The 18,729-nt window shown below is 40.1% G+C and overlaps 1 protein-coding gene across 19 annotated transcripts in view; it reads left to right on the top strand.

Annotated features, from left to right (window-relative positions):
* The window catches only part of Mindy3 (MINDY lysine 48 deubiquitinase 3), a 72,227-nt gene extending 54,646 nt beyond the window's left edge, over window positions 1-17,581 (top strand). For 7 of the 19 annotated variants that reach the window (XR_001783166.2, XM_006497525.2, XM_006497524.2 and 4 more), the window contains 5 exons: window positions 325-397; window positions 7,867-7,939; window positions 9,480-9,567; window positions 13,844-13,915; window positions 16,641-17,581. Coding sequence is in view for 13 of the 19 variants with exons in the window: in XM_006497525.2 (XP_006497588.1) it covers window positions 325-397; window positions 7,867-7,939; window positions 9,480-9,567; window positions 13,844-13,915; window positions 16,641-16,790 (456 nt within the window). In the remaining 6 variants the exon portion in view is untranslated. Of the gene's footprint in view, window positions 1-324; window positions 398-7,866; window positions 8,059-9,479; window positions 9,568-13,843; window positions 13,916-15,001; window positions 15,138-16,640 lie in introns of those variants that run through there. The other 12 variants (NR_149731.1, NR_149730.1, NM_001355536.1 and 9 more) reach the window with 6 other exon arrangements.
* The last annotated feature ends 1,148 nt before the right edge of the window (window positions 17,582-18,729 follow it).

The following is an 18,729-nucleotide window of genomic DNA, read 5'->3' as shown; positions in this document are numbered from 1 at the left end:
GAGGATATTTTAAGCTATGTATTTCTTTACATAAACAGTAGTATATAATACACTTACAGGTCATGGGTTTTCTGAATTTTAAATTTTATATTAATTGCTTTTATAATGTTAGCATGAAATCCTTTTAGTTTTCTGTGGCTTAAGTCTTATTTCCATCCTTGGAAAGTAAAGCTGGGCACTGGAGAGAGTTGGTGATTTCTCTGCCTACTCTCCTATGCTGCATTTATTCTGTCTACAAATGCCATCATTTTTCCACCCCATGTGAGCGTTCACTGTTGATACCACAGTGTTGCATCTGGTTGATAGTATTCATTTGATTTTTAGGATATGGCTTTAGTTGCCCCTGAAGCGCCTTCGGAACAAGCCAGAAGAGTTTTCCAAACCTATGATCCGGAAGGTAAGCATTTGTCAATACATTGTATGGCTCTATATCAGAAATATCAAAACTCGGGTTGTATTCAAAAGATGAATTGGATTATTAAATGGAAAATAGGTGGAAGTTCTTTTAAAGAAAAAAAAAAAAAAAACTTAGGAGAAGCAGCAAAAATGGAAATCAAAGAGACCAAGCAGCAAAGCTAGCAGACCATGGCTCCCATCAAATTCTACCGCTGAGTGAATGTGTTTCTTCAGATCCTGACTTCTACTTACACTACGTGTCAAAGGTCAGGATTCACGTATGTAATAGTCTTTCTTAGTTCCTGATCTTAACAAACATTGAATGACCAGATCAGGGCCTAGAGAGATGGCTCAGCAGTTAGAGCATTGCTCTGCTCTTATAGAAGATCCAAATGTGGTTCCTAGTACCCATAGGTAGGCTCACCTGCAAGTCCTGCTCCAGGACATCGGATACTTATGGCCTACACACACACACACACAAACACACACACACACACACACACACACACTAAAAAGTAATTGAACAAAAAAATTTCATGTGAAAGAATATCATCCTGATCATTTACCTTCTGATCTCATATTTACTCTACCAAAGTGAGTTTTGAAAATGGCACATTTATATCATTTATATGTCCTCCGAGGAGTTTTGATGGCCTTTTCTTTCTGTACTGAGTTAAAGACTATGCCTTAACCTTGTATCTGCCTCCCTTAAAGTCACCTTATTCTGACATAAGCCATCACATTGAAACCAAAGTTGTTAGGTCAGGGGAGTCCTTTGGAGCTCTGAAAACCTCAGTTGTTCCTGTGTCCCCTGTCTTCAGCAGGAAGCTCTTTACTCTTGACACCGTCCTTCCCCTTAGCAAGGCTGCTTTACTCTTGACACCGTCCTTCCCCTTAGCAAGGCTGCTTTCTAAGGGTTCTGCGCTCACTGCCTGGTCATGGAGCAGCATTGTTGATGAGTAACAGAAAAGGCGGAAAATGAAAAGTCATTGCAGGACTAAGCCTAGAGGTTGCTTGGCCGGGGGCATTGATGAGAAAAGACCTCCCTAAGGTAGATCATTTTAGGAAGCGGTATTATTCGAGGGTGAAGAACACGTTTTGCTTGCTTACTTCTTATTTAATATTTTGGTTTACATAGCCTTGCTTTACTAACACACATGCAAATTTGGAGATGAAAATCTTTTTCCTTAATACTTTTTCCCTCTAGTAGAAGCATGAATTATATTGTTTAAATTATATTACATTCCCCACCATGACAATAGAATAAATGAATGGGCTTGTACTGGCCACCACCAGTAGCACTTTTTCAGGGACACCACATCTTATACCTGCTTTGTTTTATTTTTTTAAGATTTACTTTTATTTTGTATATGTGTATTGTGTATGCCAAGCATGGGGTTAGGTAATACCACATGTACGCAGGTACTCTCTGAGGCCAGAGAGGGTATCAGGTACCCTGAAGCTAGAAATTAAAAGTGGTTGTGAGGCACCCAATGTGAATCCTGGCATTTTCTGCAAAAGCAGCGAGTGTTCCTAACTACTGAGCTGTCTCGGCCCCTACGTATCCCATATTAGAAACATAATGGTGACTGGTATTTGTGTGGAACATTACAACTTAGAAAACGTTTTACCTCCATGAATATATTAAAGCCATGTCATGCTTTAATTTAGTGTTAAACTTTTAATTTAATATTTATTTAACACTAATATTAATTTTAATATCAATTTAATAAACTAGTTTATTATTACTATTATCGCTATTAATAATTGATATTATCAACTACTAGTGATTTAATATTAATTTAATAGTAAAGCCACCTGTATGTGGCTGGTGATATGGGTCAGTGAGGAAGTATTTGCTATGCTGGCATAAAGAATTAAATTTAGCTTCCCAAAACCCACATAAAGGTAGCCAGCCATGTTGGTGTGTGCTTGTGATTGCACTGCTGAGGACACGGAGACAGGAAGAGCTCTGAACCTCACAGGCTGGCCAGCTAGCCAAGCTAAATCATCGAGCTCTGGGCTCAGTGAGAGACCTGCCTCAATAATAAGGTGGAAAGGAAGTGAGGAAAACACCCAACATCCACCTCTCACCTGCACACACATAAGTGCGCACACACTTATGAATACACATAGACACCCACAGTGACACACACACAATCTTTGCCATGAATCTACGAGATAGATACTATCACCTTTTTTTCCCAGTGTTTGTATGTTTAACTTTCAAAGGTACGTACGTATTTTTAAGAACCAAGAGTAGCTTCTAGATGTTCTAGACCAAGAAATCTCAACCCCTCCGAGATAACCAATGTCTGTGTTAGGACTGAAGTCATAAAGATGCTCAAGCCGCTCTGAACTTGTTGGCATTAGACTGCTGCTAAGAATTTGGTATTGACTCTCCATTTGCTTGAGCAATTAGAATAGTATGTATTTTAGATTCTTCAAAATTCTAGAAATCTGCTACTTATTTGGATGTCAAACAAAGTTATGAGATCAAAGGTGTATTTTTTAAATTGCTAATTTCTCATTTGGAATATTATCAAAAGTTTAATTTTAGCAATGCCTTATTATACCATTTTAATTACTTGGCAGGGTTTCATGACTAAATCACAGATTAAAAGATGGCAATAATAAGCAGCTGCTCAGAACATAGTTGGAACAGTTTATCAGGCAGCATACCCTCATGTACAAACCTTTAAGCACATCCACAGTTTTATCTGTTGATCATTTCATGGAGGAAAGTATTTGGATCTGGGCTTTGCTCTCAGGTAATTGCTATAATAGGAATTTTTCTTGAGTAGCAATGAAGTTAAAAGAATGAATGAAGCTAGACTGACTGAAGTGTCCAGACAAAGGCAGCAGAGGCATTTTCTATTGTGCTTCCTAAGATGCTGAATGTCAGGTCGAGATCTGTGATGGCCAATAAGCAGGGGGACTTTTCCAGATTAGTGTTCCTGTCTGTTGATGGCCAAATAAAATCTGTTTGACATTTAGAGGCTCTGGGCTTTTAGCTGTGACTTAACTAAGCAAAAATATTTTTTTTCTATCTTTCCAATTCATCAAAGCAAGCTTATGGGCTTGAATGTCTTTGAAAGTGCTTTCAAACAAATTATTTTATTCTTTAGACCTCAAATTATTTGTAGCTGGACAAGTTGTAGTTACACTAACCCTTCACGTTAAAATCTGTGCACTTTTAATTATCACAAATGATCTGGAGCCTTTAAAGCAAGGTCAGTCTGTCTTGAAAAGGGTGACTTCTGATAGTCCTGGCCTGCCTGGGCCTATAAAATGAGGCATCCCAGGTGAGCAACTGCTTCCTTTATTCTGTAGTTTGTTGTAGGACTTTTAGACACATTTTTTAGAAAATTACCCAACCCTTGAAAAAAAACATAATGTTGGTTGCTAATGGAAAGTAGAGGCAGTCTCCTGGAATGAGTGATTGTGCCTTGTGCATGGAAGGGAATAAGCCAGTGACAGTTCAGAATCGCTGCCGTCCAGAGCCTTTTGTGTCAATGTATTTTTCACATCAGCAGAGTTGGGGCCACTTTCTAGGCTGTTTTGTGTATATACAGCCACCATTTTTGTTGTCAACACTTAACTTCTTCATAAGTTTTCAAATGTAAATACAACATTTCCATGTCATGCCTCTAGTTCTCCCATGTGCCTTCTTGCTCTCTCAAATTCTTGTCCTCTTTTTTAATCAAATGTTACATATGTATGTGTATGTATTCCTTGATCATAATTACAACCTGCCTAGTCTGTATAATTAGTTATTTGTATGTATGTGACCTCAGGGCTGACCATTTGTGGATACCGAACTGAAGGGCTCTTCCCCAAAGAAGGCTGTATTCCCATTCTTAGCACTTGTTCGTTGCCTGGAGTGCGTTGTCTAGGGTGGAGTACCTAAGATTTCCTCTTTCCCTGGTACTGTGTTTATTGTTATCTGTGTTCAGGGCTTGTTTAGACAGACATGCTGTTGAGACTTCATGGATGTAGTTTCCCTGGCATGTCTAGGAGATGAACTCTCTCAGAGACTTTGGCTCATACAGTTTTTCTGTCCCCTCTTGAACCATGTTCCCTGAGCCTTACGTACAGTTGTTGTGTTGCAAATACGTTTGGGAGCTCTTACGTGTAACATGTCATCAGCAAATAGGGATAGTGTAATTTCTTTTTCTGCTTACACTCCTTTAATTTCTCTCTCTCGCCTTACTGCTTCAGATTGTGCTTCAAGCGCCATATTGAAAAGGAGTGGAGACAGTGAGCAGACTTGTCTTGTTTCCGGTCTCAGTGGGGTCGCTGCCAGTTTCTGTCATCTTAGGATGAAGTTACCTATGGGTTTCTCATATATAACTTTAGTATGTTGAGTGTCTTAGTTAAGGTTTTACTGCTGTGAACAGACACCATGAGCAAAGCAACTCTTTCTTTTTCTTTTTTCTTTTTTGGTTTTTCGAGACAGGGTTTCTCTGTGTAGCCCTGGCTGTCCTGGAACTCACTCTGTAGACCAGGCTGGCCTCGAACTCAGAAATCTGCCTGCCTCTGCCTCCCAAGTGCTGGGATTAAAGGCGTGCGCCACCACCACCACCACCCAGCTTACAAAGCAACTCTTATAAGGACAATATTTGATTGGGGCTGGCTTACCTGTTCAGAGGTGCAGTCCATTATCATCAAGGCATGGCAGTGTCCAGGCAGGCATGCTGTATGAGGAGCCGAGAGTTCTATATCTTCATCTGAAGACTGCTAGCAGAATACTGGCTTCCAGACAGCGAGGATGAGGGTCTTAAAGCCCACCACCCACAGTGCACACTTACTCCAATGAGGCTAAATCTCCTAATAGTGCCACTCCCTGAGCCAAACATATTCAAACCACCATATTCTACTCCCTGGCCCCCATAGGCTTGTTCAAACACATGAGTCTCTGCATCTCCGTGTCTTGACGGCAAAGCAGTCTTCAGATCTCTACTCCTTTTTCATCTTTGTTGACTGCACAAACTTTTCTCCTGTGCTCATTCCATTCCCCATTAGTAGCTTTCCTCAGCAGGTATCCCATGGTTCTAGCATCTTTTAAATCTTGGGGTCTCCAAGTGAACTTCAACTTCACAGCTTCTTTTTCCAGTGTCTGGAATCCACACATGATCTTCTGGGCTCCTCCAAAGGGCTTGCATTATTTCTCCAGCTCTGCCCTCTGTAGTACTCTAGGCTCTGATTGATTCCACTCCAATGCTGCTGCTATTCTTGGTGGTGATCCCATGGTACGGACATTTCTAATACACTGGGGTCTTTAGCTGCAACTAGGCTTCACCAATAGCCTCTCATAGGCTCTCTTCATGGCACCAAGCCTCAACTTCTTTGCATGACCCCTTCAATCCTGGCCCATCGTCTGCAACTAAGGCTGCACCTTCCTTCACCAGTGACATTCCCTGGTCTCTCAGTGTCCCAGCCTCAGCTGCTCACCACAAGCCCTTCGTGCCTTCAAAACCAGTATCACTTAAATAATTCTTACACATTACCAAGTCGAGCTGCACCAGGAGGTACAATCTTGGCAATCTCTGGAACACAGCTTCTTTGTGCTCTCAGAAAACACTTCCCAGATTTCACATCAGTGATGCTGATCTCTTCTTAAACACCACTAATTTCTTTTCTCCAGCTAACCAGCATCAACTATCCCAGTAATTGCTTCTATTCTTTACTCTACAGCTGGAGTCACATGGCCGAAGCTGCATAGTTCTGCTGCTTGCCAGGGCTGGAACATGTCCCCATATTATACTATATTATATTATGTTATATTATATTATATTATCGCCAGCTTTCTGTTTTCCAACTTTCACTCCCTAAGCTTGGCTGTCCTGGAACTTGCTCTGTAGATTGACCTTGAACTCAGATATCTGCATGCCTGTCTTCTAAGTGCTGGGATTAAAGGTGTGGTTTACCACATAGAGGTTTTTTTTTCTATCTAAAACTTGCTGTGTCTCAGGCTGGCCTTGAAATCAGAGATCTGCTTGCCTCTGTCTCTTAAAATTAAAGGTGTGTACCACCTTGCCTGAGCCTAAGCTTTTCATGGCCATTGTTCCTTAAGATCCAGAAAAAAAAAAAAAGAAAGTCCAAGTGAAAAAATTATCCAAATAACAATAATGCCTAACATGATATAACTATTCCTTGTCCAATGGCAAACACACAAACAATAAGCTTGGCTGGGTGGGATTATGCCCTTACTCTGTTTATCTCCTTGAATACAGGATTCAGCTCCATTTCACTTCGTGGTGTCTGTTTATTACTTGAACCATACATTTTATATTTTTCCTTTCTAAGTTTGCTATGCTTGTTCAAAATGTTCTTCCTGAGACTTAACCAGAGAACAAAGTCTCTGTTGGACTTTCTTGAGACTTCCATTGTCAATGCAATTAATATAAATCTCTTTACCTTAGCCTCAGGTACACTCTTCAGGCTTAGGTAGAATGAAGTCAGATGAACTCCTGGGGGCCGGATTGGCACACAGAATGTGAATTCTGGTGAATATCTTGAATATGAAGGCAGATCTGAGATTGGGAGAGGTATATGGAGCAGACAGACCATCAGATAGAGTTCCCGGCTAGACGCTGGTACAAGATGGATAAGATTTAGCTGGGCAGAGAGATTAGATACAGAGAGGAAGGAGCCTGCAGACTGTAAGCAGGTGGCATGCTCCTATGTTGAGCCTGGAATTTGCGGACAGCACATTTGCCTCCACTACATTTCAGCTTTAGCTTTTTTATGCAGGTGTGTTGGTGATATTTTGTCATGTTTAGTTGGAATGTTTTTTTTAACTGAATCTGTAGCTATTAGTTAATGTGAAGCCTATTTCAAGATTTTTTTTCTTAGTTTTACACCATCAGTTATCTAAATAGAACTGGATCACTCCATTTAGTAAAATGAAACTGTAACAAACAGAATTTGTGCTGGGTGGTGGTGATTCATGCCTTTAATCCCATCAGTCTGTAGGCAGAGACAGGCATAAGTTTGAGACCAGCTAGGTCTACAGAACATGTTCCAGAACAGCCAAAGATACACAGAGAAACTCTGATTTAAAAACAAACAAACAAACAAAAGAATTTGTTGTAAATAATTCTGTTCACTTGATTTCTTCATGACAATTTAAAGATTTAGCTAATACCTGAGTGATGTTGTTATTTTAAGTGGAAAGAGTTTTTACCCATTTGCAGGTTTGTCAAGCTCCTCTATTAAAAAATAGGTTAACCTTAAAGTTTAATTGGAGTTCATAAGTCGATTTTTTTTCCTCCCTTGAAGATAAATCTTTGATTATATGTCTAAGAAAATTCATCTGAGCAAGTACCTAGGAGCAATGAGCTTTACTGCAAAAAAAAAAAAAAAAAAAGTTCTTCAACTCTTTGTATTCCTATGAAGTCCTCCGCTCCTCCCCAGGACCTGATCAGAAATGTTCGTATTCCAACTTCTCTTTAATATGTTTTTCAGATAATGGATTCATAGCTGACTCCCTTCTAGAAGATGTCATGAAAGCCTTGGACCTTGTTTCAGATCCCGAGTAGTGAGTGCAACTGGAAGTGTTATTTTGATCTATCAAAAAAAGATTCTATCAAGTTGAAACATTATATACATTTTTACGCTATATATAACAAAACAATAAAAATGTATGGAAAAAGACCTAATCCAATCTGAGGACAGAAGTTAATCTGCCTGTATTATACATACTGTTGCTTCTTGACTCTATGTTGGGTTGTCTTGCTTTTTAAAATAAGTCTTTCACTATAATTTGAATTTTTTCTATCTAAAAAGACTTTGGTTTTGAGGCTTTCTATATTTATATATATATCAATTGAAAATAGTGACATTGCCTTTGCCTCAGATCACAATCTAATGGCCTTCCTCAGACCCTCTGAATCCTTTGCATGGAGCAGGCAGATGATACCAGAAGATACCAAGGCTATGGTAGTCATGCTCTAGCATCTCCTAGAGCAGAGGCCACATGTCACTGAACCTGGCTAGAGACCTCACACAGATGTAACTTTCATAAGACATATTTTAAAAGTTTTACCCCTGAACACATCGCTCAAGTTCCATTTCTAATAAACAAAAACCCTTGAACTCACTTAGTCCAAACAAGTAGAGGAAGGGAGAAACAGACAGATACCCGCCGAGCTCTGGGACCTTCCCAGGAAGGGAATCCTTAAACCCTTTTGTCTGGCTCCTGTTCCAGTCCTTCTCAGCTGTCTGTTGGTAAAGAGCCTGAGCCACAGACTCCCCTGAGCAAGTTGATCAGCCACAATGCCTCATAACCCCCAAATATGGCTCTCTGCTTGTTACATAGTGGGCTAAGTTTAACTTGGCATTTAGAGTTTGAAATAGCACTGGGGGAAAACCTCTACATAGACAGACCGTTGATGGTTTCACCCTTTGAACTTCACTCTCCTTTTCCCTGCCTCCTAGAGCTGCTCACTCTCGACACTCTCCACCAGCCTCCATTACACCTGATTGGCAGGAGCTGGACCACAAGGGCAATGGCACTCACTGCAGTTTCCTAGACTCAAGCTTTTATGTCTGTGTCCTTCAAGTTAGGTTGTCCACAGATGTTAAGCATCTGTCTCATCTAGTTCTTAACGTAACATTCTGAAAGGCATGCTCTTCTTATCTGATTTACCATTGCCTCTTGGCTTGCTCTAACTCCTGGAGCCTAAAATAGTTTTTTTGAGAAGTAAATGCTCTATTTGATTGTTGAATTTAGTACTTAGGAAGCAAAGAGACTCTGTCTTTGGGAGGTTGTACCCTGAGTTTATAAACCTTGGTTTTTAAATTATTTTACCTAATAAGGAACAATATTCTAAAGTCATCGTCATAATTTAAATTTTAAATAGTAACAGATTACTCTGATTTAAAAATAGCCAAATTTTGGCAAATTAAGTGTCATTCCTGTGTATTTGTCATTAAAGTTCTAAAAAGAACAGCTCTTAGGATTTTGGCATCCAAAAGTGTAGCACCAGAAATTTAATCATGAAAGAGCAAAATAGTTTTGTGGTGTTTTGTCTTTTTTGGTATTCACTGTTTTTCTCTTTCTTTTTTTCTCCCTATAGTATAAATCTCATGAAGAATAAATTAGATCCAGAAGGACTAGGAATCATATTGTTGGGTCCATTTCTTCAAGAATTTTTTCCTGATCAGGTAACATATTCCACAGAATATATTGACTCATTTGTTCTGTTGAGATGATCATCTGTGAACAAGATTGTTTTCCCCTAAAGTGTAGATATGAGACTAAGAAAAAGATCTATTATATAAAGGCCTTTCCATGCAGAGGTTAGGAAGATAGGAGCCCATATGCTGTGTAGTGCTCAGAAAACACACGTGTCTGTACACTGATATAGTGCCTGGGGTGAGGTGGGTGTCTCAGTGGTGCCAACACATTGATACAGTTCTCAGAGGGCAACTTTGTATTCTATTACAGTGCTGCGGTGCTCTGATGTGTAAGTACTGGTACAGTGATAGAGTGTATGTCAGCACAGTGGTACAACGCACAAAGTGATTCTGCAAGTGTGCACGTGCGTGTGTGTGTGTGTGTGTGTGTGTGTGTGTGTGTGTATGTGTGTATTAGTGTATGTGTGGTGTGTGTGTGTGTGTGTGTGTTAGCAACTTACCCCCCTCATCTCATCGGGTATATGCTGTATATGGATCTGTGTCCTGGTACAATTGTATAGACCTCAGAGTATGTATGTCAGTACAGTGATACATGTGTGGTATGTGTGTTCATGGAGCCATACACTCCTCTAATTTGGAGGCTTTATGTCACTACAGTGCTACAATTCTCTGAGGCTATCAGTGTGCCAGTACATTATTTAGTACTCAGAATTCTGATGGGTGGCAGAGAATGGTATAAGACTAAAAAAGGGTCAAGCCAGATGTGCATATAATAGAAACATCACACTGCTTCCTCTGAACCTGTGCTCACACTCTCAGGGCCTGCCGATTAGCATGCATCTTAGAACACTGCCAAAGAAGGGAAGGGTAGGGGCTTCTAGTAATGAGCCCGAGTGCTAGAAGAAAAGGGTGAACAGAGTGGCTTTGTTTGTAGTGGAGTAGCACTGACTCCTCTAAGGACAAGTCTTCCATTGGGCTTTGATGCTTCAGTTATCCGGCTCTGTTCTCACACCCTTGGGTTGTGCCTGCGTTGGTGGCAGACTACTTCTATATCATGCACAGGTCTTTGTCTTTGGTCTACATGAAACTTGTTTTACCACTGAGCTAGTCAGCGTAATAATCATGGTCACATCATATCAGCAGTTTAAATTGTTCCAATAGAAAATGCCAATTTTGTGTAACTATGTAGTTATTTAATAGTGATGTGCTTGCTAATTTGATATCTTGGGAACAAATCAGACTGGACCAGAGTAATTGGCATTGGTGGCATTTGGTCTTTTTTAGTAGAGAACATAGGTTCCTGTTGGTGATTATGAATAATGGAAGTGAGTAGTACAATTCAGAAAGCAACCAATACTCTAACAGCATAGGAAATTGAGCTGTTCAAACTTTGGCAAATAATTTGTGGAAAAAAAAAGACAGAACAAATATTTTTTTTCTAACATTGAACGGGTACTGTTAGATTATAATGTTCAATGTATTCCCATTGGGCTTTCCTGAAAGTTCCTTTTTAGAGTCTAAAATACTTCAGATGTGTCAGTGGATGGTCAGTTATAGGATAATAAAGGTTTGAAGCAATATTTGAAGCTGTGGTTTTTATCCCAAGAAGGCTGATGCCAGGGCATTATTGGAAATACTGAATACTATGTTTTAAGTATGAAGCGCATCTGTATGGGGTGGGGTTGAAAACTGCTTGTGCAGAGTCAGACAGTTACAGGTTCCTTCGACCGCGTGTGTGCTCATTACATAATGATGATTAACATTAATGACTTATTAGTTCAAGGAATTGGTAGTTTTATGTTTTGTGAATTTTTTTGCATATACATTTCTTTTTCTTTTTTCTTTGATAAAATGCTTTATTAGATATTTTCTGTATTTACATTTCAAATGTTATTCCCTTTCCTCATTTCCCCTCCGAAAATCCTCCTATCCCATCCCCACCACCACCACCACCACTAACCCACCCACTCCTGCTTCCCTGTCCTGGCATTCCCATACACTGAGGAATCGATCCTTCACAGGACCAAGGGCCTCTCTTCCCATTGATGTCTCACAAGGCCTTCCTCTGCTACATATGTGGTTGGAGCCTTGAGTCCCTCCATGTGTACTCTTTGATTGGTGGTTTAGTCCCAGGGAGCTCTAGAGTTACTGGTTAGTTCATATTGTTGTTCCACTTGTGGGGCTGCAAAGCCCTTCAGCTGCTTGGGTCCTTTCTCTAGCTCTTTCATTGGGGGACCCTGTGCTCCGTCCAATGGATGACTGATCATCCATTTCTGTATTTCTCAGTTCTTTGAGGATGCACATAATGAACGTGGTCATTTCTTCCCCAGGGACGTGTGCCCTTTTCGTTTGATCTAGTAGCCCATTGACTCCAGTGAGGGTAACTGCCTTTGTGGCAGTGTTCCTTGAGGTGGTAGAAGAATGTACTAGTTCCCTGCTACTCCACAGGAAATGTCTCCCCATGGACTAGTGAATCAGGAGCTGCGGGGACAGAGCACAGCAGTGTTGCAGCACCTGCACATGACTCTAATGGATTTCCACCTTAGCACATTAGCACAGCTGCCTACCTCACAGGAGACTTTCCCACTTCTACCTATTTCCATTGTGTGGGAACTAAGACCCTTGTGTCACACTTGCCTTCCCATGTAAGCAATACCACTGGTGTCCTATCTATACTCAGTGCACGCCAGCACTGTCCCTCACACCACCAGCGTCCTGCCTAACAGATGAGTAGAAGGGCTGCTCAGCAAGCATGTTTGGGTAGCGAAGAGTGCATAAAGGAAATGACAGAAACAGGTTAAAATTGCAACGAGGAAAAGAGTTAAGTCAGTCAGCTTTCCTAAGCACGCTTCAGCTAGCTACAGTGGGAGGGTTTGTGGTGTTAGGAGAGAGAACAGCAGAAGCAGCTGTCTTCATTGAGCATATCCTGTATGCCTTATAAATGGAGTACAGTTCTCCCCTCAGTTTTGGTAGTGAAGATGAGAAAATGTATAGAAAGGTTTGATGTCATTCAGCTGGTACCTGGCTGACCTGAGAGTCCATCACTTCTCCCTCCCCCAGAAGGAAAAGTGCCTGCAGCAACTACAGCCTTTGTGGTGTTTCCATGTGCCACCTGATTGATTAGTTATTCCCTAGAGAATACAAATAGTACTCAAGGAAGGAAAATGTTTAATTTATAAGTTAAAATAAATTGTCAAAATGAAGAACCAAGTCACTGTCATCTAAGTAATGACAGTGATCATGAGTACAATTAAGGAAACAGTCACCTACATGATGAAAGCTTAGATTTTAGCTGGGAAGTGTTAAAGCGAATGTAAAATGTAAAGTCTTCCAGAATAACAGCCCAATGATGTAAAGTCACTATTCTCAAACTAATTGAGAAAGCTTTGACTTACAGCTTCCAGAGGAGTAAGATGACCAGCTTGTATGTTCAGGAAAAAAAACAAAAAACTTTACAGGAAAGATGTGGGATGGGTCTTAGAAAATGCAGAAGGGGCATTTTAGAAAGGAATGTGTCATTCTTGTTTGAAGCGGAACTCAAAAGCTGCTCCCAGAGCCTGAAGCCTAGAGGAAGCCCTAACCCTTCCCAGAGCTCTCCACCTTCCTCACTCTCTCAGCAAAGCTGCATCCTTTTAACCCATCTTTTGCTCGGTGCTAAAGCAAGAGTTGCCAGCAGCTCACTTCCCACCAAGTAGAAAAGCTCTCTGGAGGGCCTGTGGCCCAGCTGGGTTCATATAAAATCTTTCTTACGTCAGGAATGGCCAGGGAGACAGGCTGGAGAGCAGGAAATGGTCTACAGGAAATCAGCCGAGGGCCAGGCACTTTGGGTGGGAATAAAGTCTTGTTAAGCATGATATGTTTTGATTTCTGTGAAATGGTATTGTTTAATGAGAACTTGTGATTCACTATTGTGGGCTGAATTGAAGCTGTTGGTGAATGTGGATTTGTGGTTTAAATAGAGGTGGTGTTGCTTGGTTCTCCAGTGAGGAGCAAATGTTTTGCAGGATGCATTTTAGGAGATACTTGTTAGGCACTTGTCCTTTTTTAATGTAATGCACACATCTACTTAAGGGACGAGCCAGTGCAAAGGAGCTCATGCTGGGCAGGGAGGGCTTCCCTGTCCAGTGGCAACTTCCCTCTCTCAACCCTTCTGGCAGCTAACTCTATACACGCTGTCTTTATCAAGTGAGTTCCCAATCACAATAAAGATTAATAGATTTTCATCTTTATATCTGTTGCTCATTAGAAATTGCTTGATAAAAAGATATAACTTAAAGTTTTAATAGTCCTTTATTTATAATAGGGCTCCAGTGGTCCAGAATCTTTTACTGTCTACCACTACAATGGATTGAAGCAGTCAAATTATAATGAAAAGGTATGAGAATTCACATAGTAGTTTGTCTTCAGCTGGGTTGATGAACTAAGTGGGCATGACTGTGTCTGAGTCCCCTGCATTTGAAACTTCAGGATGACGTTCCAGGAGACTCCCTGCTGCAGCACATGTGTAAGAGCTGGCTGTATTCAGTTTGACTAAGCTGTAACCTGCCTTCAAGCTCTGCATGGATCTATGGAGCATTTATTTCACTGTGACAAAATAACTATATGTTTACTCTGTACACACTGTTACTCTGGACTGTGGCTTTACTTCCAAGTCAGCAGTTCTCGGTAATCCAAAGAAGGTTGTTATTCATCCATTTAAATGCAGAAGTAAATAACGCTGACTTGTTTTGATGCTGCTTTTGTTTTATTTACCAAATGGCTGTAGTGGGCGTTTACCTAGTCTTTAGTTGCACACCACTGTCTGAGGTCAGTGTTGTCTGTATGTGGCTCTTTGCAGAGAGGACTCAACACAGGGAAGCAGCTGTCCAGGGCCAGGAGAGGGCAGAGCTGGGACCGAGGCTGTCAAATGTTCCGAGCCTGTGGTTTTCCTCACTTTGCTCCGCTCCTCTCCTTTCTAAGTCTTGGACGAAGGCACATGGATGCCTGCGTCTGGCTGTACCAGCCTGCCTGTCTGAGCACTTCCCTCTTTTGAATGAAATGCCAGTTTTTGTGTTCTAGTGGCAAGTCTGTTGTGTTTACATTTATTCTGGAAAAAGCCACAGTCTTTTATTAGGAGTTAGGCCTTTTCAATTTGATCTCATGCTGTTTGGAGGATGGCAACAGAAACTACATCATAATGTAAATTACATACTTCACTAAAACCAAACTAAAAGGCTAAATTTTACTTTTATTTTCATAACAAAATATAAACCAAAACCTTTCATATTCCCAAAAATCATTTCCTGAGTTTATTGACATCTGTAATATTGTACAATCAGTAAGAGCCCCTGGGTGCTGTTTCTTATTGTGTATTAATGAATGCTCGCCTAGTTGTTGAAGTTTGCCTAGCTTCGTCATCACGAAATATTAATTCACTGCCACAATCCCTGCAAGGTAGTCAAATATTATCCATATTTTACAGATGAGGCCTCTGAGACAGGGAGATTAAGTGACTCACCCAGAGTCACACAGCAAGTCATTGACAGAGCAGGGATTGGAACTGAGTTCCTGATTCCCAATCCTGTCCTTGGTCTTCTTGGCCACGCTGCCTGTATATAGTAAGTCTTCAAATCATGCTTGTGACAAGCATCTGACATACTAACACAAGATCAGAAATTAAGATATATGGAAAATTAACATGACATACTATGTAACAACCATAAAAGCAACGCATGCATCTCATTTATACAAAAGTATAAGGTCCTGAAGTTATGCAGGGGCTAGAAACAGGCCTGAGTGCTCAGTCAAGTCCCACTCAAGATAGCAGGCTAAACAAAACAAACAAACAAACAAACCAAGAGGGGTCTGCTAGTCCAGGCTGCAGCCACCAGGCCAGGCAGCAGCCACTGTGGAAAGCACAGACTAGATCCCACTGCTTTGCAGAGGGGTTCCTGCTCTGATACAGTGAGCAACTGGGGAACCAGGCCCAGTCCTGACTTATATCCCTTTAGACAACTCTTTAGAAAGTAGCACTTTTGTTCTGAGGTTGAAAACTCTTGAGTTGTAATTTAAATATGAAATTGTATTTCACCGTAATGCCTTTGGACTTCCCTAAAAAAAGCCAAATTTTGTGACCTAGTAGTGTAGCATTCTTTGCCTAGGCAGCTGTGTTTTTAAGGGAACTCTTGCTGAAGGCTGATAAGCTTGTTTCTTTTGGCTCCTTGGTCGCATAGCTTATGGCTTTCATGTTAAAACAGAATTGCAATCATGTGTATCAGACACTGAGTGGGTAAAAATAGCTACACATACTCTGGAAAAGGGCAGTTCATAGCCACCCCTTTCAATTACATATTTAATATAAAATTAACATAACTTGAATTCTTGATAGTGAGTTAGGGTTCTACTGGTATGTCAAATAATTTCAAGTATTTTCTTTGAAAAAAAATAAGCAAAATAATGTTTTCTGGTATCTTCCCAACAAATTATATCAAATATGATTATTTCCACAGGTTAGTTTACTCTGTCATCCTTCCATGACTCTTGTGTCTGTCCTCACATCTTTGTGATTTTTTTTTCTTCCATGATTGTCATACAATGTAAAATACACTCAAGAACTGCATTTCAAAAACCATTCATTCCAGAGACAGCAGATTCCATTAGCATGCATGCACGTCATCTTTCAATCTGAAGTGCACAGAAGTGCAAGTCAGAGGGCATAGCAACTCTCTGTTGAGTAGCAGGAGCAACTGATTGCCTTGGTAGCCCAGCCAGAGGAAACACAGCATGCCATGTGGACAGCAGGGGAAGACATGCCCTGGTGTCTATCATTTGAAGAATGATTTGTCATCTAAAAGTGTATGCTTATGATTCACCTATTTTTTTTTTGTCTTGATCTGGAATTATCAGTTTTACCAGTTAACTAACAATTAAAATGTATGTTACCATCTCATTCACAAGTTTGTTTTGCAGTTGCTCTAGTTGGGTATAATTCCTACGAAAAGAGTTAGATGTGAAGCTCTACGTAACTTGCTTTTAGAAATGCACTTGCCTGTGACGTTGTCTGTAGCTACGGAGAACTGGCTACGAACATTAACTGACCTCCTGGCTTTTCCTCTCGGCAGGTAATGTATGTGGAAGGGACTGCAGTGGTTATGGGTTTTGAAGACCCCATGCTACAGACAGACGACACTCCTATTAAACGCTGTCTGCAAACCAAATGGCCATACATTGAGTTACTGTGGACCACAGACCGCTGTCCTTCGCTCAACTGAGTTGCCTGAGTATTTGTAAGGAAGATTGTCAAACCAGGTGTTGAAAGGGGGATTCATGACTGGCTACATAAAGCTAAACACTGGTATTGTTAATTAACTATAAATAACAATTAAAAACACATTTTTCAGTGTTTAAGATACGTTTAAATTATTTGTTCTAAAGCTTTATGTTAAAGGTTATCCTATTTTACTCCTTTCTGTGAAATTTACTAACAAAATTAAGCTTTAATTAAAGTTCATCGCTTCTGCAGTCAGGGAACTGGTTGTTACCAGATTATAAACACAATATTATAGCATTTTTATAAATGGAATCAGTCACAAAAACCTGCCTGGAATATCACTTCATTCATTTCATTTTACTGTATTATTTTAGCAGCCTCCATATCAAAATGCAGAAGTCAATTTTTGTTAATTTTGTTTTTCATCAGAAATACTAATAAATCACAAATTATAGACCCTGGCTATTTGGTAACTAATTTAACTATAGCATGTTTACCAAAAAAGAAAATAAAATAAAAATTTTTTTAAAAAGGCTACTATGTGGGAACTTCTATTTGTTCACAGGTGCACAGGAATGTGGTTTTTACAACGATAGGGGAAGAATCTGTTTGCTTTGTGGGCTTACTATTCTCACTTTCACTGTATTGCTAAGTACACTCTCCTGCAAGCCAGCTTTCTTGTATATTTATAAGTGTGGTAATGCATGAGAATCTCTACTGTTACATTAGCATATTGCATTATTTATTATGGCCCCAGCTAATACCGTAAATAAAGACTTTTCTTTAACTACACCCTTGCACTTTTACATTTGTGACTCAGTATCACCAAGTGCTCATAATGCTTTCTGCCGTCAACTCTACAAACAAAATGTTCCTCCTGGAAGTCTCACTGCTGCTGTGTGAAATGGTGCGGCATAATGCTTTGTATGAATTTTACGAAGTGTCACTCAACACTTAGAATGAGGACTAAGGATGTAACTCAGTAGGTAGGGTGCCTATCACACATGAAGCCCTGTGTTCAGTCTTCAGTACACTGTAAATTGGGCATGGTACTGCACCCCCGAAACTTAGCACTTCACAGTTGAAAGTAAAGATCAAGAAAGAGTTCAGGATGAGATCGAGGCCAGCCTCGGGGTACTTGAAACCCTGTCTTTGGAGAGAAACCCTGCAAAGTTCAGAGAGATAGCTTGCCTACTGCTCCATCTGAAGCTCAGCTGAGATGCCACAAAGCCATGGCTGGAAGCATCTCTAGAGGTGTTGATGCATTGACAGGCGTGACTGGGCCCTTAGCTCAGGCGCACTGCTGGAAGTGTCTGCAATTATTGTTTGTGTAGTCTCTATGTGTAAGTCACCAAAATGAAGGTATATTGGAAGAGAAAATTAGGATAGAAAACTCCGCCACAAAAATTTAGAAATTAAACCACACACACAATTTTAAATAATCCAGAAGCCAAAGAGGATTACAATGAATATTATATGAAACATTTAATAAATGATACTGGAAGAATGACAGAGCAAAAGTTACTTTATAACTAATGTCATGCTTAGAAGAAAATATCAGTTTTCAATGAATATATACAAGAAGAAAGTTTGTAATTGGAAACCTAAAGGAAATATCAGGAAGTAAAACAATAAAATAGGCCAAGATTGACTCTGGATCTATTGCACACCTCACATGAAAGTTAAAGTTCTGTGACCCTGGTCCACTTCTCCAAACTAAAGCTCTTAAAGTAATTGAAGAAGTCATAGGGATAAACCTTAGTGACCCTGGATTTGGTAAAAATGAAAATGTATAATATTCATTATAATTTAAAATGTATCCAGATACTACCATCAAGACAGTGAAAAGATGATCCATAGAATGAGGGATGTATCTGTAAATCATAACTCAATTTTTATAGCATACATGGAGAAATGATAACTCGAGTGTTTTCAAATGG

The sequence above is a fragment of the Mus musculus genome, chromosome 2 (genome assembly GCF_000001635.26).
Source record: "Mus musculus strain C57BL/6J chromosome 2, GRCm38.p6 C57BL/6J".
In the NCBI taxonomy this organism is placed as follows: Eukaryota; Metazoa; Chordata; class Mammalia; order Rodentia; family Muridae; genus Mus; species Mus musculus.
This window is presented reverse-complemented; position numbering and strand designations above follow the sequence as displayed.